Source organism: Alligator mississippiensis, chromosome 7, assembly GCF_030867095.1.
Source record: "Alligator mississippiensis isolate rAllMis1 chromosome 7, rAllMis1, whole genome shotgun sequence".
NCBI lineage: Eukaryota > Metazoa > Chordata > Crocodylia > Alligatoridae > Alligator > Alligator mississippiensis.
In genome coordinates this window covers 85,675,731-85,699,821 of record NC_081830.1, presented here as the reverse complement: position 1 = coordinate 85,699,821, position 24,091 = coordinate 85,675,731, and the positions used below count along the sequence as shown (strand labels likewise).

Sequence of the window (24,091 nt, the reverse complement as noted above, 5' to 3'; positions counted from 1 at the left end):
GCTAAGACAGAAGCTTTGAGGACCGGGGCAGCTGCCTGAGGAGGCTGGAGCCAGCTGCTTTGGGGACATAAAGGGAAGTCCACAAAAGGCAGCAGCAAAGCAACGGTCCTCTTGCCCTGCAGGGCCTGAGCACAGGGATGAGGGCCCTTAGCAACTGAGCCCTGAGAAGGGGGCTGAGCTGAGTTGCCCCTTGCATATGGTGACAGTCCCCAAAAGGCACCCCCTGTGCCACACAGGCACCCAAGGACCCACACAGTCATGTAATGGGTTGGCACAGGCCAGGCTGGATGCAGGGTATTCGCTGATACTCACTCCTTTGCCAGGCGGCAGGTCTTGAACATGTTCTTCATATGGAACAGCTGGACCCTCAGGAGCTGGAGGACATGGGGAACAAGGCTGCTGTGAGACAAGCAAGCCCTGAGCCAGCACAGACCCTTCTCTTTCAGGTCATGCTCTCCCAACCTCCTCCCCACTGTCTAATTGGCTTGGGTGTCCTTGGCACTGAGCAGCTACATCAGTGGGTAAAGAAACAGGAGCAGCCAGCTTCATGCTTCTGGGCACAAACCAAGACCCCTGCTGAGGTCAGGAAAAACACCCTGCCCACAGCATCTAACTGGGCAGCGGATAAGAGGCTTGAGCCCATCTCCCACCTCAGATAGGAGCCCCAGCCAGCATGCCACAACTGAGCACTGGGCCCCAGGTGGTACATAATAGCAGGTTGGTACTTTCTTCCTTGTTTCAGAGTGTCAGACGCAGCCACTTCCCCACAAAGCCCCTTCAGGAGCTATCGCCAGTTCCACGTAAGGAGGGACAAACCCAAGTTTCACCAGTGGAAAGGCAGCTGGGCATCAGGCCCAGTCACCCACAGCAGGGGTGCCACAGGGGACGTGGTTTGCACAGCAGGGTGCCAACTCTGCCACTCGCTGTGGGAAGTCATGTATGGACTCAGTGCCTGTTTCCCCACCTGTTAAACAAGGATGATGCTCCCTGCCCAGTTTCATGTGCTCAGAGATCTGGACGTAATACCCATAATGGGAGGGCTAAGTGACAGTGGCAGGGAGGGCTTGCCAACAGGATGAGGGCAGTACAGGCAGCATCCCTCGTCCTCATAACTCAACCCACAAAGCTGCTCACATCTATGGATCCACTCCCCACACCCCAGGGGAAGGCTAAGCCCTGGGGCTCCTGGAACACACCCGGACTTGGTTGAGGGGTTTGATCTTGCGATACAGCGCTGCGTTGACGTCCTGCACGTTGAAGAGCGGGTCACTCCAGATCTTGCCCAGCAAGTCCTTGGAGAAGTTGCTGACGTAGTACTTGCTGAAGTCCCACTTGCGCAGGATGCGGCTAGGGATGGCCATTTGCGCGTTCTCGTGGCAACACTGGCAGAAGTACTTGCCCAGGTACTCGCAGTACCGCAGCCGCTTGATGTAATCTGAGGGAAAAAGCAGACATTGGGTTTCTCCCCAGAACCAAGCCTTTTCACCTGAGATCCTACAGATGTAAGAGCCTGCTGTCCCACTTGGAGTCCCTGTGAAGCATGAAGAGAACCCTTTTCCCCAGGATGATCGTGGCGCATTTGAGTCCAGTCCAGGGACAAGCCATATGTGAAAAGGACTGTGCTGCTCCCAGGTTCATCTCAAATGCAACATCTGTTTTTACCCAAAGGGATCCAGGAGGGGGAAGGAGAAAGGATCAACTGCAGTGGGACCAGCTCAGGACAGAGCCTGAGGCTGCCTTTAATCCTGATCATCCCGAGCAGAGCTTGCAAGGAGAGAACCACTTGGTCCCTGCAGAGAGGGGCCTGCCACAGCCCCACACAAAAGCATGGAGCACAGCAGTCTCCTGCCACCTGTTTTCACCCCTGGAGGCCAGGACTTGCCTGTACCTGGGGCACCTGCAGCTTCCCACCCCATCCCTACAGCTGGGAGAAGCAAAGGGTTCCAGTCCTCTGCAAGCCACGTGCCCAGCATCAATGCAGCTGCCTGCCTGGGGCCCTGCCCATCCCTCCAAAAATCCTGCAGATCCTGGAAAACGACTGATATCCAAGAACCATCACCTGAATCCAAGGACATAGCCATGCTGGTTCCACGGCTGAACATCGCGGGCTCCAGAGAGTTGGGGGCAAACTGCAGTGAGCAAAGCCTCTTTCCCCCAGCCCACACATAACAACTGGACTCTAGGCTTTGCTTCTGAACCTCAGGGCTGAAATGCATCCAGAGCTGTTCCTGTCTACAACACCCCCCTGCCCACTACTGCCACGGGGGGGATTCTTCCTTAGGCACCAGCTGGGGCACAGCCAGGCAGGGACCCAAGAAATGTGCCCCTGAGCAAAGTGACTGCCATGGACCTCAGTCTCCCTGCATCCTTCACTGCACTGCCACCTCCCCCCACAGCAGCCCTTCCTGCCTCCCTCCGGGAGAGGACAAGGCTGCGGTACTTACCAGGGTCTGTCCGGATACCACAGCCGGCGCACCGGTAATTCTGCTTTGCCACGGCCACCTTCCTCCTGCAGAGACAAGGAGTGTGAGATCAGTGCCATCAAGGGCCTCACATCTGTGCAGCCCAGTCTGTGCACATCTGTACAGCCCAGTCCCCCGCTCCTGCAGGTCCCGTGGCACTGAACGCACTGCCTGACTGGCATGGACAAGCAGCAAAGGGAATGCACCACGTCAAAAGCAATCCAGACAGGCAGAAAAGTTAGAGCTAAGGCCAAGGTGGGGCAGGGAGTGGAGGGGACCAATTCCCAATCTGGGGCCAGTATCAGAGCCCTGCAGTAAGACAAAGGTGTCCTCTCCTGGAGCAGAGCCCTCCAGAGGGATGAAGGAGGCAGAGTCCAGAAGGTCTGAAGCAGGAGCTGGGAGCCACAGGGACCCATCTGGGCACTGAGGGGCCCCCCAAGCTGTGGGAAAGGGCAGACAAAGGGATACCCCCCACAGCGCGCAGCCCTGATCCCAGCATAGGTCCTCACGTTGGGGCAGGGTGGACGTTGAAGATGATTTGGGGCCGGGGAGGTGCCCACTCCAGGTTCCCACGGACCCGAATGCGCAGCTTGTAGATGTCAGCATGCTCTCCGTCATCGGGAGAGATGGGCAGCGAGTCCGGGATGGGCAGGAGCTGGAGGACAGACAAAGGGGAGACCATCAGACACCACTTTGTCCCAGACCTGGGTGTCTGCCTAGCTTGCATCCCTGCCTGCACCAAGAGGGGCAGGGTTTGGAAGCCAAGCAGATCCCAGCACACCTGAAGGCTTGCAAGCCACTTCCAGAGGGTCCCGGCCTGGTCTGCCCCAGACACTTTGCTCAGCAGGACCAGGGCATGGGGGAGTCCACACTGCTGGCTCCCTGGAGGTGGCACAGCAGCGCTCCTTCACCTGTCAGCTCAGTGAACCACGGGCAGCTTCTGCCACCCGCCAACAGCCACCCAGGCCTGTCCATAGATGCTGCCTGCTGCTGGTGCCTCCAGGCTGCACTGGTACAGCTGCTGAAAAGGGGCTACCAGCCTGTGCCTGGGTGGAGACACCCAAGTGGCTTCCATCGGGGACACTGAGCCCCTCCAGCTCCCCCAGGGCAGGACACAGGAGGAGGAATGGCCTGGTTCAGTGCATTGGACATTGCCTGGGTCTTGTGGGACCAAGCGCAGCTCAGCACTATGCAGGATGCCTCAGCCTCTCACCAGGGCTATGGTCCCTGTCAGCAGCTGGATGACCCCGCCAACCAGCCTGAAGCAGAGCTGCTGGGGCTCTGCCCTGCTCTGGCCCATGCAGCTGTAACTCAGACCACGGCTCCCAAGTTGCACATGGCTCTTGGCTGTGTCTCCTTGCTGGAGACATTATCAGACAGGGAATGTTTCCTTCAGCACATGCAGTGGGTGGGCCATCCCAACAATCACAGATCATTTAATATGCATGTTCCAGCATTAATAACGGGTGGCTGCTCCTTCATGGTTGTTTAAAACCAGGATATCACCCTCCAGCACATGTGGTGATGTGGAGCTCTGGTTAACCCTGGCAACTGCAGAGCTGAGCTGGGCTGAGCTGAGCCCCCATGCTGCTGGGGTCTAAGGTAGCTCCTCTCCTCCATCCTACCAATCTCAGGAGCACCCTCATCAGCATCAGTTTGTCTCTCCCAAGACCCCTCTTTGGGAAGAGCATGTGCCTGGAGCTTTGCTGTCTCTGAATGTGCACTCCCAGCAGCTCTGTTGCATCTCAGCCCCCAGGCCAAGAGGGTTAAATGCCAGAGCCTTCAAACAGGGAGGGGGAAACAGCACATGGCACAGGGAAGCCCCCAGGGTTAGGAGACACCAGGCAGGTGAAGGTAAAACCCAGTGACCTCCCGGGGGCTGGCTCATGCTAGGAGGTTGGGCCTGTGGCTGCAGGCAATTTGTTTGACATGTTAGTAGGAAAACATCAAGTCCACAATGCACCGCTCTCCCGAGAAGCCCTGCTGGAGCATGCACTTGGCACGGGCCTGCAGGCGCCGGGAACAAGTTGAGGCCAGGACTCATTACACCCATCCTGCTGAGAGCCACGTTGCTGCACCGTGGAGCCAGGAGCCCCCCCCCGTATACAGTGCCTCCCAGGACTGAAAGGCAGCTGCAATGTCGCCCTTCAGACAGGCCCAGCAGTCCCTGCGAGAGCGCCTAACAGGCTGGGACTGGGGCAGCAGGAGCTGCAGGTTGGGACTGGGGGGCAGAGACGAAGTTTATGACGAGAGGGGGCTGGAGGCTGGGACCAAGGGGGGCTCCAGCAGAGCTGGGGTGGATACAGTTATCGGGCAGGATGGAGGGGCTGTGCAGAGCAGCGGGCATCCCACCAGCCCATGCTGGCGTCCCAGCCCCCCCTCACTAGCACCAGGACTGCCCTAGCTGGCTGGAAAGCCCACGTCTTCTCTAGCAGGCGGCCTGGGCGGTTACTGCACACGGTGGCTCATGCCATGCACACACTGGGGCACACTCTGCCCTCTACACATACCAGCAGCAGCTTTTTGGAAAGCTGCCTTCGCTTATACCACCGGGGACGCCTAAAGAGCTTTTTAAAAGTCTGTCTCAGGCCCTGAAACCAACAGCAAACAGCCTGTAAGGCCGGGGAGCCCGTGCCATCTCCAGATGCCGATCCTTCATCCTGCCCCCAGCCATATTAGCGTGTGAGGTCAATGGAGCCAACGCAGCTCCAGGCACCTGCAAGGGAGTGCCAGAGCCAGCTGCACATAGGGTCCTACACCAGGTAGTGCCCCCAGGACAAACACAATGCCTTCCACTTCCTCAAGGCAGCTTGATGACTCGAGCAGTGGGTTTCTCTGCCCGTCATGCTTTTCCCCCCCAATCTCACACCCCCAGCGCTCCCAGACAGCACTTCAGCATCACCCCCCAGCTGCCAGGCTCACCTTCTGAGGGGCATCGTGCTCCGGGACCAACCACTCCAGCTCGGATGCGGCCGGGAGCTGCATGCCTTCAAACTGCTTCAGCAGGCCCATTGCCACCGCCTCGGCTGAGTTTGAATGCAGGAAGGTGTAGGACCTGGACAGCGAGACAGGACGGTCAGTGCCAGGACTGACAGTGGCCTAACACCATGGTCCCTCCCTCCCTGCCTCAGCCCCTGGGCCTTGGTGCACCCACACCTTGAATACTGTGTGCAGTTCTGGTCCCCACGCATCAAAAAGGATGTGGACCAAGGGAACTGGGAACTGCTGTTCACCAAGTCCCAGGACACTAACACTAGGGGCACCCCCTGAAATGAGTAGGGTTAAAACTAACAAGAGAAAGGACATTTTTTACGCAAGGTGTAGTTAACTTGTGGAGTTCATTGCCGCATGAGGGGGTGGAGGCAGAGAGCAGACCCAGGTGCCAAAATGGACTGGATAAATTCATGGAGGATCAATCTGTTAATGGCTATTGAACAGAACAGCTGAAGATGCTTCCTCTGTCATTTCTAACCCAATAAATGGTAGATGCCAGGGAGAGTATTGCATAGGGGTTAGATTCCTCTAGAGATACATGGTTTGATGCTCTCCTTCCACTTCTGCCACTGTCAGAGACAGGATACTGGGCTAGTTGGACCATTGGTCTGGACACTGTTTATGGTCTTATGCCGTGTTTCTACAGCACGTTGCCCCAACTATGGCCTGCTCACAGGAATTACTTTGCCAATGCAGCTGCTTCTGGGGTGGTACAGTACTGCTGGAGCCCATTCAAGGCATGGGCATGAGGCATAATGCTCACTACACTGGCAGGTCAGGGCTGCACCTGATAGGCAGAGGGGGCCCTACTGAGAGCCCATGGGATGGCTGCCTGGCTCTGCTGGCGATTAGTAGGTCAGGTGCACATCAGTGAGTACCCTTCCCCCTTGGGCCCACCTCAGCTGGAGGTGGGCACAAGGAGACAGCAAGCTCAGTCTCCTGGGCAGGAAGGGACGCCCTCGATCCCTCTGCAGCACTACCCTCTGGTCATTTACAGAGTGGCACCACCGGGCACGGCTGAAAAGATGGCAGCATCCACTCAGGGCTTCAGGGAACAGGATGTGAGAGTGGGGCTGGCCAAACTGGGCCATGCCTCTGGGGTGACTGGGGAGCAGGTCACCCTGATACAATCCCCATCAGCTTGAACCCACTCAGGCCCGTTTCTGCTCTAAAGGTCTTATACAAACCAAGCCGTGCTGGCACTGGACCAGTTCCTTCAGGAGGGACCCTCCACTCCCCACCCCCAGAGCTGCACCTCAGTCTATCTGCACTCTGGGACCTGCCCTGCAGCTGCTCCCAAGGCTGAGGTTGGGAGCAGAAGGGAACATACACAGACTCCGAGGAGAGGAAGGATTTCCGGGCAGCTGGCATGCTCTTCTTGATGTCAGCATCTGGATGGGAGATGGTGGGAGCAGAAAGGAGAGCAGGGTTAGTCTCCTCTTAGCAAGGCTCAGTGTTAAGCTCCCCCCCAGGGCATTCTAATAGTGTGTGGTGCCCGTCCAAGGGCAGGGACCCCTGGGAGCAGACCCCAGACAGGCTTGAGTGGCGAGCCACATTTGGTGCAGGGTATATGCCAGCCCCCAGCACACCCACGCCTGGGGCAAGGAGGGCAGGATCGTGGGTTAGTGCCGGGGTTAGGTAGCTCGCTGGGTTTCACACACTGCTGCAGAGCAGCTGTGGGACATGATGCCCTCAATGTCTGCCTTGCTGGGTCACGTCCAGCCCAGTTCATGAGGCAGAGCCGCTACCCTTCAAGGGCTGGTCAGGAGCTGACGTGGGACAAGCTGCCGGCGGCTTAAGGCCCATGCCCAGTGCAGACTGGTCCATTGCACAACTCCCTTGGTGCTATCCCAGCAAGCATCTGCTGTTTGTGGAGCTGCTGAGGCTGTACACACTGCTATCACACCGCTGCCACCCCCACCTTCCAGGGCACTAATACAAAGCCTGGACTGGACACACGTTAGGCCATGAGAGCAGGGCGCGCATTGAGCCTGCCAGGCCTGACCTCAGGCAGTGCTTTGCCTCTTGGTCCCTTCCTATAGACTCCAGCAGGGGCTGTGTCATGCTCCCTGATCCCTCCTCAGTGCTGGCTGCACACTCAAGGACCACAAGGAGCCAGCACCACACTGTATTCACATGGGACCGATAGCGACCAGCAGCTGGGATGCACTGCCCAGCTCCATGGGTGTTTAACCCCCTCGAAGCCGGGCACAGACGCCTGCCGCGTGCCCTCCTGCTGCATCGTAGGCAAGCTGGTGGCGAGTGCAAGTTCCCTGTTTTATAAGAGTAAAGCCATTTGCACTCAAGATGCACTTGGCCCCGAGCCCCTGGAAATCCAACGCAGCTGTAAGAACCTCGATTCTTGCCTCTCCTGCGTAGGACACATGGAGCACGACCTCTCTGAGTGACTCGGACCTCCCACCAGCACAGATGCTCTCCATGCAGCCTCCCTGGGCACCTCTGGCTTCCCATGCAAACAAAAGTCCTGGCACTGACAGCACACACGAGCCAGGCATGTATTGCACCCTAAGCCATTGTACCGCGCTGGGCCTCTGCCCCCAACACCACATTGCTCCTCGGTAGAAGCCGCTGGCACCCCCCAGCACCCCAGACTGCTCCCCACCCTCTCCCACCAAAAACACCTTTCCCTCCAAACCTCAGTCTGTGCTACATCAGGAGGCCAGAGGGCAGCAGAAGATGCTGTGCTCACAGGTTGCCCCAGCAAACAGACTCCATCACCCACCAGAGAGCTCAGCTCCTTTGTGCTGAGCACAGCGTGCACATCCAGGCTGGTGATGTCCTCCCACCCTGCAGGGCCCCACAGCCCTGCTACCTGAGACCAAAGCCAAGGCACAGCAATGTGAGCCATGGTCCTCAGAGCTGGGGTGGAACCCAGGTGTCCCCAGGTTCCTGTTTGGACCACACCACCACATCCCACTGACCCCCTGATCCGCAGACCTGAATTTGCTTCAGACCTGGGGCTGTCCTCAGAGCACTGGGCACTGGAGCTACAAGGCTAAGCCCCCCCGGACGTGCCACGGCCAGCCAGCAGCACAGTCAGCACCACCCCATACCAGTGCTCTGGATCAGACAGCTCAGAGCCAGGGCATTTGGCTCCACATCGCCCACAGGTGGGATCATCCTTGCAAGCCTTCCCAGGGGGCAGCAATGATGGACTTCCCCAGGCCTCAGCACCGAGCCAGGGACATTCCCTGTAGGGCATCAGCTCCTGCCCAGAGCTGACACCAGTGCAAACCGTCTGACAGGTCTCATCCTAGCCTGGCCTGATGGCTCTCAAGCTGCCCATCACCTTGGCATCTGGGCATCAGATGAGGCACAGACAAGACCAGTGATCAAAATACTTTGAGGTCTGCTTTCTTGGTGGCTCCCTGATGCTACAGGCAGCAGAGCTGCGTTGGCACACCCAGGAAATGCCCCACATCCAAGTGCAGACATGGCTGCAGCCAGCTGGGAAGGGCTCGGAGCTGCTTTCAGTGGCAGCTGCCCACCTAAATACAGGTGAGAGCACACCTGTCACTGTGGGGCTGAGCAAAGCTCCCCCCAGAAGCAGGCTGCTGGGGGCAGCGAAGGCTTCCAATGACTCCAGAGAAGCCCGGAAGCCCCTGACCACTGTGGAACAGCACTGGGCAGGCGCTGCTGGGTGTCTGGTTCGAGGCCATCACTGCTGAAGCATGGCAGGGGAACCACCCCTTGGTCACCTCCCAGGAGGCACCTCACTTGGCCTCAGCATGAAGGCCACAGTGCCCCTGCTCTCAGCCCTGACAGATGGGGCCTGCCTCTGATGCTGCTGCTGGATGAGCCACACCAAGTGCTGTGGGGGCAAAGCTGTTCAGCCCCTTGCTGTAGCTTCCCACTGATCTGCCCCTCACTGCATTCACCTCCGATCCTTTCCCTCCAGCCTTCAGATGACAATTGTGGCTTCCAGACATGCAAGCTCTGGGAAACCCTGGAGTGAGGCTGGTGAGAAACCAGATGGCATGCGCAGAGCAGTGAGCTGGCAGGGAGTGGACGGAGCTGGGCTCCAGGGGTTTAGCCAGGGGTCAGCGTCCAGCCTGCAGCCTGCCAAGGCAGCACGAACTCAGGTGCTCACTCAAGTCCCCTGGGGCCCCCCTACTCCCTGCAACCCCCTGACACGCCTGGGCGACGCACACGGACAGGTGAGCACACACACACACACACACATGCAGCTGTAGGGAGCACTCTCGGGTACTACCTGAGAATAGGGAAGCCATTGACACCGAGAGCCCGTTCTTGGACATTTGAATCAGGTTAGATCCATCGCTACCATCTGCATGACACGGTGATGACAAAACAGGTCGCTTCAGTGCTTGGCCAGGCCGGGGAGAAAGGGCATCAACATGACAGCAAGCGAGTGGGGACTGAGGGGATGCCCAGGACAGGATGCAGGCCCCTGCCTCAGTCTTCACAACCAACCCCAGGCTCTAGCCTGCAAGGACCCAACCTAGGGCCAGGGCTGTCAGCAGCCAAGGACAGAGAAACAGGAAGACTAAGGGACATTTATCAGAGACTGCAGAAAGCCCCAGTCCAGCCTGGTGGAAGACAGGGCAGCGGTTTCTTCATTAGTGCCCCTTTATAGTCAGCCAGTGGGAATTGCTGCTGACCAAGGGGCACCTACTGTGGGGGTCATCCCACCACCCTGCTGGGTACGAGCTGAGGATACAGAGCCCCCAACCCCAGACTAACACCTGACTGCAGCTGGGAGGCCAGGGTTTTAACAGAGTCCAGCGCACCTGGCTATGAGGGGATAGGGACTGCTGGTAGGGACAGTACAACTACATGGGCAAACAACCCAGTCCCTTGGCCTGACCACTCCCCATCAAGGCGACCTGCTAGGAGTAGTGAACTAAAGGGTCGTTTGGACTATATGAAGGGTCCCCCAGGCAAATCACTCAACCCTTCTATGTGCACGGGTCCAGCCAAGGGCTGCTAAGGCCTCACTCCGGTTTTGGAAGGCCCCTGGGATTCCAACTCAACACCCAGTTCAGGGCCATTGGCCAAAGCAAGGCATGCCCCTCGCAGGCACAGCCCCAAGGACAGCAGTGCAGTGCTACCCCCACCCCACCCTGCTGTGGGGTGCAGCCACCCTCTCTTACCTTGTATCTCGTACTCCTCAACTTCCTCCGCAGAGCCCGAGTCTGAGAGCCGCATGGAGTCACGGGAGCTGAACTGGGACCCACTGTCTGTAGCCATAAAGCCTGGAAGGTAGATCCCACCCCAGGAGGTGCCGTGAGATGGGGCCACAGAGTCAGTGGAGGCTGTTTAAAACCAGCAAGAACTAGTAGAGTAGGAGGGACTGTGATGTGGCTGGACCGAGTATTGGGGTACATGTGGGAGGAGAGTTAAGCTACATCCTGCTATCTCTAGCGGGGAGGGGGTGTATTATCAATGCACATGGAGCCATCATACTAGAGTCTCCCATTCAGAGCACATGGACCTTGAGGAGGGAGTTGGCACACAGAGAATGGACCTTGCTCTCACCAGCTGGGTGACAAATCACACCCAGCAAGCAGCACTCACCATCAGAGCCCATTTCCCGGTAGCCAGGGAGCAGATGTTTGGTACGAATTTGCTGGCGCCGGATGCGGATCTTCTGCTTGAGCTCCTGGATCTCCTTATCGCTCTCCTCCTCCTCCTCCTCCAGCTGCTGGCTCAGCATGTTGCATTTCATCAGCTCAATAGCTGCAATCAGCGACTCTGAGATGCTGAAGTGGGCATTTTCCTGGAGGTAAGGGTCACACCCTTAGTGGCTTCCCAACAGCCTGCAGTGCAAGACTCCCAGTACCAGACAGCCCCGTAGCTTGCACTCGGCGACAGAGAGCCAGCAACCAACAGAAGCAGTGATGGGTTGACCACATTATGGACAACTTCCCCTTCTATTGCACCTCTGGAAGCCTGCACCTCCCATCAGGCCACAGGAACATCTAAACCTTCCTTAGCCTGGTGCATCTCAGGCACAGAGTGTACCCTACGTGTTGGATCTCTGCTTCTGGTAGGGATATGTAAGTGCTTCTCTCTAAGGAACCATCTAGGACACCCCAAACAGGAAGAGGGCTGGCTCTAGACAGTCCATCAACCTGAACTTCAGCATTAAGAGATGATGCCATAACCCTGACATCTGCATTTCCATCTCTTCCATGACTATGGCATAGGCAGGGTCAGGAGGACAAGAGCCTGCTAAAGCTGAAGCGAACAGCCTGGAGAGCAAAGTCCTGGCAGGGATCTAAAGGGCTCTCCCAGGGGTCATGGAGGAAATCCAGGCAGATTCTCCTAGGCCCAGAAGGTGATCTGAGGCTGCAGGGCCTTCTCAGGGTGCCAGAAGGGTGAGATTTCAGTGAAGAGATGCATGTTCTACAGTCTTCCCCTCCTATGCTTTGTTCCAAGCACCACAGAGGAGAGGAGCACTATGGTTTCAGGAGGCTGTGAGTTGTCATCACTGTTCACAAGTGCCTGGAGGCCAGTCAGGCCCGCTAGGGCCAGGACAATGGGTACATACTATGTGGCAGAAGGGTGAGATTCCACCCTAAGACAAGGCAGGGCAAGAGGCACAAACAGGGGGCTGAACCTGGCAAGTCAGCCCCAGCGCACATATCCAAGGGTGCCCCAGTGGTGGTACTGGCAGCTCCTGGCTGGGGGATGCTACAGGGCAACTTCCAGTGAGGCAGCAGTCAAGCAAGGCCGGTGCACGGCTCCAGGGCAGCGCCGTGGCACTTACACGGGCTGCCCCTTCCAGCTGCTGACCAGTGGTAGCACTGGAGGTCCTGGCCCAACACCGGAGACCACAACCCCTGCAGCCCCTACCTTCTCCAGGTCCGCACAGCTGCCAAAGTCCTGCTCTGACAGGTAGCTGATGAGGGACTGCCCCTGCGAGGGTCTTCGGAACATCCCTTCTCCCGAACTCAGGTACTGGCTGGATTCTGGAAAGGCGAGACCGGTATGTGGGACGGGAGCAGCTGGGAAACCCAGTGCTGGGAAGTCCAGAAGAGCCCATGCATGGATGCCACACCCCCGTTAGTACCAGTCTGGCTGCCTCAAAACATACAGGAGTCACCAGACAAGGTCAGAGCTGCATCCTATCTTGTCTAGCAGCCAACTTCTGACCACGACCAACTCCAGAGTAGTCAGATACCACAAACCCTGCCGCAATCACAAGCAATCCTCGTCCTCATGACAGCCCCGCCTGATCCCCAATGGCTTCTGCTGAGGGAAAGTCCCAAAGCTCTGCCTTACAGCTTCTCATCTTCCTTGGGCACTAACCCCAGCCCTCCTCACAGCTGTTACTTTATGGGGAAAGCAGCAATTGCAGAACACACTTCTTCCCCCACCCCCAGTCATTGCAACAGTCAAGTCTTTGGGGCAGCTGTGCACCCCACTCTGCACAACGTCCAGGGAAGTGAGGCCATGACATTTGGGCTCTAGGCACCGCTATATTTAGTGGTTAAGGAACTCCCTCCTTCCCATTGCTGCCAACAAGGTACAAGGGCAGCCAGGCAGAGATACATAAGCAAGCAACTCCCCCCTAAGTCAACGCCTGTTAATAGCAAGAGGCAGATGCCCTAATGCACCCACGTGGCTGTTGATGTTATAGGAAGGATTACTGAGTCCAGGGTAGGCCAACGTGTTTCCAGGGGAACTACTGCGCTTAGGAGGCACAGGTGCAAATGGGAATCGAACATCCTGGCAGGTTCAAAGTCCTCCTGCAAACACCTATGAGAGCCAGACAAACCCCTCTGGATACGGGTTCCTTCAGCTGCTCTCTGCCCCAGCCATACTCACCATGCTCCATGTACAGGGAGCTGGGTGTGCTCACGTCACTGCCCTGGGGGGAGCAGCACAAGGGGCCTCGGACTCGCAAAATGTCCCCATGCGATTCTGAGAGAGGAAGAGAGAAAACAGCACAGCAGGTCAGTAGCCTCGAGGGGCTGACCCAACCCCGAACCCCGACCCCGTGCATGACATGGGATGGAACGAGTCAGACATCAGAGAACAGACAGGAACTGAAGGGGGACAGGACAGGGTCAAGCCAGATGGTCTCCAGTGAGGAAGGGGATGACCTGAGCCCAAAGCAGGAGAGGCAGTGCTGGGAAAGGGCAGGCCATGAGCAGGGGATAGCTTGCCTGGGCTGGTCTCCGAGGGCGGTTTCTCCCAACAGCAATGGGGAAGCAGGAAAGGGACAAGCGGGCAGAATGGAAGAGCCTGGCTGCAGCACAGCTTGTCTGTCCTATTAGCTACTGCAATGAGGGGGAAGGGCACAGAGTTAGAAAGAGCCCCTGCTCCCCTTGGCAGCAGGGCTCGGGATTGCAAGAGCTGAACTTACAGGCTGGGTGCCTGGCGCAGGGTTCCAGGCACTCAATTCCCCCTCCAGGAAGGCAGGGGGCTAAACCTGGGGGACCACAGGGCTCTGTGGTACCAGCATACACGGAGGACGAGGTGTGGAGAAGGGTATACACTCTCTAACCTCCTCTCCTCGACGGCTCTAGCTGTGGGGAAGCAGCTTTCCTGCACACAGGAGCCCCCAGTGCTGCAGCAGCAACAACATACAGGCTCCGATACCAGCACCAGCAGGGCACAGAGGTGACCCAACATGCAGCTCCCAGCACCCTGCCCTCCATCTGCCTGGGTCAGCAGTCACAGCCTCGCTGGGCAGGGCTAGGGGAGGAGCTGCCCCAGCCAATGTCACAGGCAAACAGGGCTGGTGCCTGTAAGCCTGCAACAACAGTGCGATGGGATGATGCTAAGACCAAGTGCCTTGAGGCATGTCCCCAGCAGGATGAAGCCCTGGGCTGTTGCTGAAAGGGACGTGAAGACCGAACACACAAGGGAAGCTGTGGAGAGAAATGAGGAAGAAAAGGGTGGGTGGAGAGGAAGGTGTAGGTGGAACATGCAGTAGCACCAGGCGCTGGCAACAGGGGGTAAACTCTATCGGCTCATACCGCTCTGCTCTGCCCCTCTGCTTCAGCTGCCAGGAAGAAGTGCATGTGGGCAGCAGGGAGTACAACAGGGAGAGGACATGTCCTCTGCTGAATGAAGAGGCCAGCGCTAGGTCTCAGCCCTGCAGTCCTGGTGAGTGACGGGGCCTGGGCCACCACAAGCAGGACAGGGCAAGCCTCATCTGGAGGAATAACTGCCTCACCTCCAGAGCTCTGGGACATCCTAGGCTGCTGCAAGGGGCTGGGTTGTGGCTTTCAGGAACTGGAGCCAGGTGAATTCGCTTTCTGCAGGCCGTAAAACAGCTGTCGAGCAGTTTGGGCAGGGTCTGAGCTGAGAGCCCCGTGACAACGGCTCAGTAATAAGTGTTCCACTGCTCAGCTCCAACGCCCAGCTCCCACAGGCATCACACACGAGGAGCAAGAGGCTACAAGGACTCGCCTACCCGAGAGCACTGACATGAAGACAGCCTCCAGGCCCAGCATGGCTGATCTCCCAATAGTGGGGAGGTACCAGCCACTAGGACCAGCAGCAGGCCTGTGCAGTGGTAAACAGCGCTGGCAAGAGTCCTGGGAGTCAAGCATCTTAATCTGCCGGCTACACGGACAGCAAGTGCAGCAATGGACCTGTGAGGAGCAGCTGCTGCACTTGTCTCGGGCACCTCCAGACTGCATTAAGGGGTCCTGCACAGCCCTGCCTGGCTGAGGCTGAGGTGCTGAACCCCGGTGATATCCAGCAGTGAGCACTTTGGCCCCTGTAGAAGTTGGGTCACACCACCCCATGCAGTGCAGAAGCAGCAAGACCTGGAATTGAACCCCAGAGTCCCGACTCCCTGTGCCATTCTCTGAGCATTACACCATAGCTGTAGGCCAAGCACGCTGCCTCGTGGGCAGACGCCGCTCCCAGCTCTGTGAACCTGAGCTCCACCAGGCAAGGGGGTGAACGTGACATAAGCCAGCCCTTCCCTGTCTCCCAGCATGGCTCAAAAGATGTGGTGAGGCATCCTGCTTTCCCAAAGGGGAAGGAAGCCTGCCCACACCTCACCAGTAAAGGCAGCAAAGCACCATGCACGGGAACGGAGCACATTCTTGGTCCAGTCCGACACCCCCTCCCAAACCAAGCGGGGATCCTCACGCAGGTCACATGCATGACCCGGGTCACCCTCCACGCGCCATCAGGGACTGGGGAACGGAGAGGCTGGAATGGACATCAATGCATTAATGGAAGTCCTGAATGCAATGTAATGAGGGCTGACGTGGGGAGGGGGACACCGGCTCCCAAACCTGCCACTGGGTCTTCTATAATAATGGTGATATCCCTGAGGCCTCCTGGGCAGGCAGCAAAGAGAGAGCGTGAGAGGAGGAGAGAAAACAGACACACATGGGTTACTTGGGGGCTGCTGCTCCTGCTGGAAGGCAGCACCATGGTGTCCACCTGGCAGCAGGCCTGATGCCCACCTGCAGGAGCTCCCACAGGCCTGGCACTCACCTGCGAAGCGAGGAACAGACAGCCCAAAAAGACCTAGATTGTCTTGCAAGTCTAATGACACAAGGCCCAGTGGTAGGACCTCTGGCACTCTGAAATGGACACCTGGAGCTGCTGGGCAGATGAGGCCCCAGAAAGAAGGCAGAAGGGCCCTGGGGAGCTCCAAAGCAGTGCCAGGCCACGGTGGAGCCCCAGGGGACCTCACCAATTCAATACCTGCTGGCCATGGGAAGCCTGGCTGCAGAGTGAGGCAGGGACTTCCAGGAGTGGAGCTCAGAGCTTGGCTGAAGAGGGGGCAGGCAGCAGGCAGCTCCATCTCTGGGCATATACAGTGCAGAGGCCAGGCCCAGCTGCCACAGCGCGTGCTTTCCCCTCCCTCGCAGTGCACAGCACCAGACCCCCTCAGGTCCCCACTGTGAGAGGACATTGCAAAGGGGTGTCATTAACTAATTAATGAGTGTTGATGCACATAGGCAGACACCCACTACTGGCACCCTCTGGGACCACCCTGCAAAACCCAGTCACTCTCCTGTGCATGAGACCTCTCCACAGACGCCATCTCATGCACAGTGCTGCTCCCACCTGCTCCCCTGGTCCCAGCTTTACCATGAGCTCTCCCTGAGGCCACGTTGGTATCCGACTGGGAGCGTGCGTGACTCTTCTTGGGGATCCCCTGTGTGGCCGTCGTCTGCCCCTCCGAGAAGCTGGACCTGCGCAGAATGCCCATGGTCCTGGTGCAACTGCTGGGCCCCTGCTCCCCCAAGGAGCACACTGACTCCGGCTTCTGAGAGCTGCTGGATGAGAAGAGGGGAGAGCTGCTGCTCTTGCTGCTGCTTGAGCTGCTCTGGCTGCTGGCCGCCCGGCCCCGGCGTCCCAGGTTCCCGATGGCCAGGTACTCCGGCCCGTCATTGGCGTCGCTCTGCTGGTCGTCCTGGCTGCCCACCCAGGTGTCCTCGCTTTGGCCGGTCGTGGTGCTGGCACTCATCTCACTGGCCGGAGAGGACAAGTCCTTGGAGGAGGGAGTGCTGAGGCTGGGAAGGGGGCCAGGCTGGCCCAGAGGGGATTGGTCGTGCGGCAGCGAGGAGGGCAAGTCGTGCAGGGAGCTCTCTGGAGGCTGGCTGGTGCCGCTTCCCACCGAGGAGCTCGCCAGTCTCCTGTCTGGAAGAGGTGGAGAGAGGGGGTGACGTGTTGGAATTGATGGTAGTTTTATGCAAAGTTTAGACATTGAATTTGTCTGGGATTGTTTGGACAGGGCTGATCCTGCCTCAGGCAGGGGTTAGACTAGTTGTGACCTCTGGAGCTCCCTTCCAGCCTCATTTCTCTGTGATTTTCATTGAACACAGGCCAATCCAGTCCAAGCGGGTGAAAGGAAGGGATCTGCCACATTCCCTGCACACCTCAGGATTCACGAGCCTCCCTGGACAGCTGGAGGCTGAGGCTCAGTCTAGTTCATACCAAGGCCTCATATATACCACCTGAACATTTAGCCTTGAGGGCATTGCAGGGAAGCTTGGAAGGGCTGAGCTGGGGGCACAGGGTGTTTTATAGGAAACTTGTTCAGGTAGCCTGGCCGGACACAACTGTAAGGCCACACGGTCAGAGTCAGGAGCTCTAACCAGAGCTGGCACTTTGCAACCCAGCCCCACATCGAGCCCCCACTGTTAGCCTCCCCCATGCCGAGGGAGCTGGCCACAGGATCTGCTTACCCGAGGTGCCTGTGGTGGCTGTCTGGTGCAGGCTGGAGAAGGACCCGAAGTACCGATGCGAGGGGTAGTCCACGGGGATGACTGCCACAGACCCAGGGAGTGCGGTCAGGCTCTGGCTCTTGGTCACCTGCAATGGAGCTTCACCCTTCCTGGCGAACTGAAGAGACGCAGCAAAGTTAACGCAGCCCAGCAGCTACGGCTGAGGTCAGGGGCAGCTGGGCCCAGCGAGGCAGAGGAACCCACCCAAACGTGGCTGCAGCTTGTGCCAGGCAGGACCCAGCCACAGCTGTTTAGCTGTGGGGAGGGGGCAGGGGGAAGCCACAGCAGCAAAGGGAAGCGGATTATTGTTCTCAATGCAACAGCAGGCTCCAGTCTGGAAACAACCACGCTCTCCCAGCACAGTGACCCGGCAGCCCAGTGCCCCAGGAAAACAGCACTTGTGTCCTTCAGTGCTGCAGTCACACGGGTGGGGGGGGAAGGGTGGGAGAGCAGGTCCCCGCCCTTGCTGGGCTGGCACCAGGACTGACATGCACGCAGCGAGGGCTCGGCCACGCTCAGAAAGTCATCTGCAGTTTCAGCTGGGGACCTCTGTGCAGAGCAGGGAGAGGGCCGAGGGAGAAAGCGGGAGAGAAGAGGTGACCAACACAAGGTCACAGAGGCGGGAATAACGGCCAGGCCTCTCCTGCCACAACTCATCCCATTCTGATTTCGGGAACCAGACCTGAGCGTCCACTTTCATTCCTCCACAGCCCACCTTCATCGTCCTGGGCAGCTGCAGGCAGGGGGGCTGGCCCCTCCCCAGCCTGTTTCTCTCATAGGTTTAAGCCCAAAGGAAAGGTCTGTCTTTATAGGGCTCCGGGGGTGCTGAATGGGCATTGTGCACGTGGCCACAATGCAGCAGTGTTACGGGGCAGAACATGCAGGTGGAGAAAGGACCCAGCTCACCATGGACGTGTCGATCTGAGCCAGGAGCCGGGGGTTGTTTTGCTCCACAGCCTCGAGGCACTGTAACATGGCTGTGACATGGGCCTCGCTCAGCAGGAAGGCAGTGTCTGCAGGGAAATAGGAGAGGTCAGCCCAGTGGGACTCATGACACTCGTACCAGCCCCTGGGGACAGGACTTTGCAGTGGGCACAATTTTTAGAACATGGGGATAATCCCTTGGTCCGTCCTCAGGCTGTCACCGCCTGCTCTATCTCAACATGGAGAACTACTGCCCAAGCCCCTCTGCAGTCAAGCTTACAAGGGGTCCCAGTTTTCACACTTCTGCACAGAATCCTCTGGGATCCGGAAAGAAGGCCTACCCTTGGGTACAGCACTACATGTCCAGCACGAGAGCTAAAACCCCTTTCAGAGAATGTAAGGGACAACTTCCTGGTGCAAGTGCTGGAGCAGCCAACTAGGGGCCATGCTCTTCTTGACCTGCTGCTCACAAACAGGGAAGAACTGGTGGGGAGTGTAGTAATGGATGGCAGCTAGGGCAGCAGCAAGCATGAGATGATAGAGTTCAGGATCCTGAGGAAAGGAAGGATGGAGAGCAGCAGAGTAAGGACCCTGGACTTCAGAAAAGCAGACTTCGACTCACTCAGGGAACTCATGGGCAGGATCCCCTGGGTAGCCAGTCCAAGGGGGAGAGGAGTCTAGGAGAGCTGGCTGTACTTGAAAGAAGCCTTACTGAGAGTGCAGGAGCAAACCATCCTGGTGGGCAGGAAGACTAGCAAGTGTGGCAGAAGACCACGTTGGCTTAGCTCTTCAGTAAACTAAATCATAAAAAAGAAGCTTATAAGAAGTGAAAACTTGGACAGACAAGTACAGAAGAGCATAAGAGCACTGCTCAAGCATGCAGGGATGAAGTCAAGAAGGCCAAAGCGCAACTGGGGTTGCAGCTAGCAAGGGATGTGAAGGGTAACAAGAAGGGTTTCTACAAGTATGTTGGTAGCAAGAGGAAGATCAGGGAAAGCGTGGGTCCCTTCCTGAATGGGGGAGGCAACCTTGTGACAGAGGATGCAGAAAAGGCTGAAGTACCAATCAGCATGGATCCACCAAGGGCAAATCATGCCTGACCAACTTGATTATCTTTATGACAAGGTGACTGGCTCTGGGGATGCAGGGAGACCAGTGGACGTGGCATACCTTGATTTTAGCAAGGCTTTTGATGCGGTCTCCCACAACGTTCTCCCATGAGAGCTAAGGAAGTACAGGCTGGATGAATGGACTGTAAGGTGGATAGAAAATTGGCTGGAGCATCAGGCTCAGAAGGTAGTAGCCAATGCCTCTATGTCCAGTTAGCAGCCGGTATCAAGTGGAGTGCCCCAGGGGTCGGTCCTGGGGCTGGTTTTGTTCAATGTCTTCATCAACGATTTGGAAGGTGGCATGGATGCACCCTCACCAAGTTTGCAAGTGACACCAAGCTGGCCTGGGGGGAGGAGTAAATACACTGGAGAGTAGGGCTAGGATTCAGAGTGACCGAGACAAATTGGAGGATTGGGCCAAAAGAAATCTCACGAGGTTCAACAAGGACAAGTGCAAAGTCCTGCACTTAGGAGAGAACAATCCCCTGCACCAGGACAGGCTGGGGGTGATGGGCTGGGCAGCAGCTCTGCAGAAAAGCACCTGGGAGTTACAGTGGACAGTCAACTGAATAGGAGCCAGCAGTGTGCCCTTGTTTGCAAGAAAGCTAACAGCATCCTGGGCTGCATTGCTAGGAGCGTTGCCAGCAGATGAAGGGAAGTGATTCTTCCCCTCTATTCAGCACCGGTGAGACCACATCTGGAGTCCTGTTTTGGGCCCCCCACTACAGAAAGGATGTGGACAAGTTGGAGAGTCCAGCGAGAGCAACAAAAACGGTTGGAGGGCTGTGGGGACACGACTGGTGAGGAGAGGCTGAGGGAACTGGGATGATTTAGTCTGCGGAAGAGAAGACCAAGGGGGATTGAATAGCAGCCTTCAACTCCCTGCAGGGGGTTGCAAAGAGGATGGAGCTGGACTGGTCTCAGTGGGGGCAGATGGCAGAAGGAGCAATGGGCTCAAGTTGCAGCAAGGGACTTTGAGGTTGGATATTAGGAAAAACTCTCACGAGGAGGGTAGTAAAACACTGGAACAGGCTACCCAGAGAGGGGTGGCATCTCCATCCTTGGAGGTTTTGAAGACCCGGGTAGGCAAAGCCTTGGCTGGGATGATGTAGTTGGGGCTGGTCCTGCTTGGAGCAGGAGGTTGGACTAGATGTGACCTCCTGAGGTCCCTTCCAGCCCTCATTTTCTATGATCTCTGCAGCAGGGCTGTTCCAGGACCTACTAGCAAGAGACAAGGACTCCTCTCCATACAGGGAGTAAAAGCAAAGCTGGGGAAGTTGGGTTCATCAGAGAGAACTCAGGATGCTCTAAACAAGGCAATGGAAAACACCCCATGGACTTCAGAGAGCCCCAGCTCCAGACCTTGGCTGCCAAGAAGGACTGAACAGACAAAGGGCCCTGGAGACAGCTGTGCTCCACACGCAGCAGCCAAACCCAAGCCACGATTTCCCCTTTCAAGACTCTTGTTTTACAACAAAAGCTCTTTGTTCCTGTTTGGGGGGCCCCGGCCTGCAGCAGCTATGGGTTCACACTACAAGATTTCCTAGCCTGCACCACAAATGAATGTGTTTTCTGTACTGCAAAAAAATCAAAAGGAGAATACTCCCCAGACCCAGCAAAGCTTCTGCTTCCATCTTGGCCTTCTGTTTCTTACTCTAACTTGCATTTTGAACCGAAAACACTGCTTTTGAGGTCAAAACAACTTTATGGAAAGGTTTTGCATATGTTCAAGTCAGAGTTGGGCCCCTTCCACAGGGCACTAGTTTTGTCGTATCGGCATTTTTCAATCAAATGCCACAGTGGAACCCCCTTCCCTGACCCACCCCCGGGCATCCCAAGCCATCCGGGCTGAAAGGCAGGTCCAGCCCTCCCCGGGGAGGAAAGACAACTGCCTGCCTGGGACTGGTGGGAGTTACCTGTGTAAAATTTCCTGATGTACTGCCTGTTCCCCAGCAGAGGCTTCAACTGGGCGGAGAGGCAGTGGAACTGCAGGCTGCGCTGCAGCCATCGCTTCGCTGGGGCCTGGTCGCTGAGGCTGTCGGCATTTTGCAGGTCATCCTCACGCAGGCTGATGAACTGGAACAGATGCCACGGGTGAGTCAGGGCAGGTAGGAGTCACAGCCTCCCGAGAGCTGCATGCCAACACCATCCCTCTTCCAGGGCCAGAACAGCCCCCAGAGATGCCCCAAGCCCAGTCGCTGCCTGGGGAACACAGCCCTGGTCTGGCAGCACTCTGCCTCCCTGCTCGGTTCTGGTGGAGCACAGCAGCTGGCCAAGCCGGCGTGCTCACAATGGAAGCAAAAGCACCGGTGGAGACTTGTGCCACAAAGGCCAGCAGGCTGCAACCTGCTTGGGAGGCCAAAGTCCTCAGCTTACCCTGTCAAGGCTGGGAGGCTTCCACTGCATCACCCCGCCGTGTGCGACCAGGGGAAACCAGGGCCAGACCTGCTCAGTCACCAGAATCCCAGCTAAGCTTGAGTGAACTGCCTGCTTCTTGGCTGACACACTTGGGACTGAACCAGGGCTCCAGACCACAGAGCAAGGCCCTGTACAACAGCCCTGCTTCCACCTGGGAGCTCCAGGCTGGTGCCAAGGTCTGCTCTGCTGCTCCCCTGAACTCTCCACGAGGCCCTTCCTCCATAAGGGCTCTGCATTTTAGCCACGTCATGAGCATGGCCTCAAAGAGAGCAGCAGAGTGGTAGGTATCAAGAAGGGGAAGAAGAGCTGCTCTCCCTTGGGGCATAGAGCAGGACACAGAGCAAGACACTGAAACAGCGGCAAAGCGGAGAGATATAGATTAAATCTCAAAAAAGAAGCCCTCCCCGCCAGAACAGGAGGGCAACCCAAGAAGCTGCTTAGGGGAAAGGTGGCATCTCCTTCACCGGAGGGTTTTAAGCAAAGGCTGGGTGAGATGGGTTAGAAACAGCACAAATGGCCTCCATGCAGGGGTCTGAGCTGGATGAGGTCCCATCCATCTTCCAACTCTATGAATGGCCCCTCAAATCAGGACTGTCCAACTGGTACAAGTGGTAAAGTTGTGGTTCCTGGGCTCCTGCAAGAGCAGCCAGAGTCTCTGGGCTCTCCCACCCTCCTCTGACTTTCACTGCCTGCTTCTGCCTCAGGGCTGCACAGTGCAAAGGCGGAGGGTAAAAGGACCCAGTGCAGCAGTGATGGGCATGAGGGTCCATGTGGGAGCATGGCCACGAGGAACTGGAGACCAGCGACTCACATCTCCTGGACCCATCTCTCCTCTGCTCTGGTGGGTTTGACCCCACAATCTTTTCCAGGGCACAGCCTGTAAGGAAAACACACCCCACACAAGCTATAGAAGATAAGGGCTTGCAGCAGAGCGCTGCGTTCTTCTGGCCCGAGTCTGTCCAAGCCGGGAGAGAGGGATGCTCAGAGAAAGCCAGGTCCCCTGCTGCAGGGCAGCCAGGCCGAGGTCATCGTGCCACTCCCACGCTCCCTCCCCTGTGCAAAGCCATGGCTTTGAGGCCTCCCAGCCAGCCGTGCCCTCCAGCCCTCTACACCTCACCTCCTCCACGTGATGAGCAAAGTTGGGGCTCAGCCAGCGGATATCCTTCACAAACTGCCAGTAATCCTGCTGCCTGCAGTACACCTGCCGGGAGAGGCGCTGTTAGACCCCGCTTATGGTACGCTGCAATACTGACCGTGCGGAGATCCCGGAGCTGTTCCATGGCTGCAGTCTCACACGGAGCCACCACACCACTCCAGCTACTGGGAAAGGAGCAGGACGGCTGGGGAGCTGCATTACCCAGGAGCCTGCTCCAGGTCCCCTCTGCAAGCTAGCTGCTGCTGCTGCAGGGGAAGTGGGGAGCAGCTTGTTCAAGGACACTTCCCCTCCAGGCTTCTGCAGCAGCCGGGGTGAACGGACAGGCGGCACGCTTCTGATTTTATGCCTCAGCCTGGCTGGGACAACACAGCCCTGACTCCTATGCCAGGCTGAGGGCAACGGAGGATGACCCCTCACATGCCAAAGGACCAAGCGCCCTGGCTGACAGGCAGAGGGAGCAACTGCAGATCTCCGTGCATATAGATGGATGGATAGACAAAAATAAATGGGAAGTAAAAGCAAATGACCCAGAAGCTTTGCAAGGAGGAAAGAAAAAGAGTGACTATGAGCAAGGCAGAGGCTATTGCAAAGGGATCTCCTACACACAAAGGCCCAACCGGGAGCTCAGCAGGCTGGGAGCACAGCGCCTGCAGGACGTACCTACAGCAACCTGAGGTTCAGTGGGCAGGAGAAGCTGTGTACAGATGAGGTGGAGGACAGATGCAGCAATAAAGAGGTTAATGCCTGCCCATTAATGCAGGCCCAGATGCAGGGAGCAAACTCAGCCAGGAGCTAGATAACACCAGACCTTTAGCCCCAGGAAAATGAAGC

General features: G+C 57.4%; 1 protein-coding gene across 5 annotated transcripts in view; it reads right to left on the bottom strand.

Annotated features, from left to right (window-relative positions):
* Window positions 1–24,091, bottom strand: part of RUBCN (rubicon autophagy regulator) — a 45,786-nt gene that overhangs the window by 6,475 nt on the left and 15,220 nt on the right. For 2 of the 5 annotated variants that reach the window (XM_014610834.3, XM_059731253.1), the window contains exons 3-19: window positions 23,222–23,305; window positions 21,603–21,762; window positions 18,560–18,666; window positions 17,615–17,771; window positions 16,515–17,066; window positions 13,613–13,726; window positions 13,272–13,367; window positions 12,297–12,412; window positions 11,016–11,217; window positions 10,592–10,693; window positions 9,691–9,765; window positions 6,787–6,847; window positions 5,385–5,517; window positions 2,972–3,117; window positions 2,445–2,509; window positions 1,197–1,435; window positions 313–374 (exon numbers count right to left, since the gene is read on the bottom strand). In XM_014610834.3, coding sequence (XP_014466320.2) covers window positions 313–374; window positions 1,197–1,435; window positions 2,445–2,509; window positions 2,972–3,117; window positions 5,385–5,517; window positions 6,787–6,847; window positions 9,691–9,765; window positions 10,592–10,693; window positions 11,016–11,217; window positions 12,297–12,412; window positions 13,272–13,367; window positions 13,613–13,726; window positions 16,515–17,066; window positions 17,615–17,771; window positions 18,560–18,666; window positions 21,603–21,762; window positions 23,222–23,305 — 2,471 coding nt within the window. The remainder of the gene's footprint in view (window positions 1–312; window positions 375–1,196; window positions 1,436–2,444; window positions 2,510–2,971; window positions 3,118–5,384; window positions 5,518–6,786; window positions 6,848–9,690; window positions 9,766–10,591; window positions 10,694–11,015; window positions 11,218–12,296; window positions 12,413–13,271; window positions 13,368–13,612; window positions 13,727–16,514; window positions 17,067–17,614; window positions 17,772–18,559; window positions 18,667–21,602; window positions 21,763–23,221; window positions 23,306–24,091) is intronic. The other 3 variants (XM_014610835.3, XM_014610836.3, XM_006264166.4) reach the window with 3 other exon arrangements.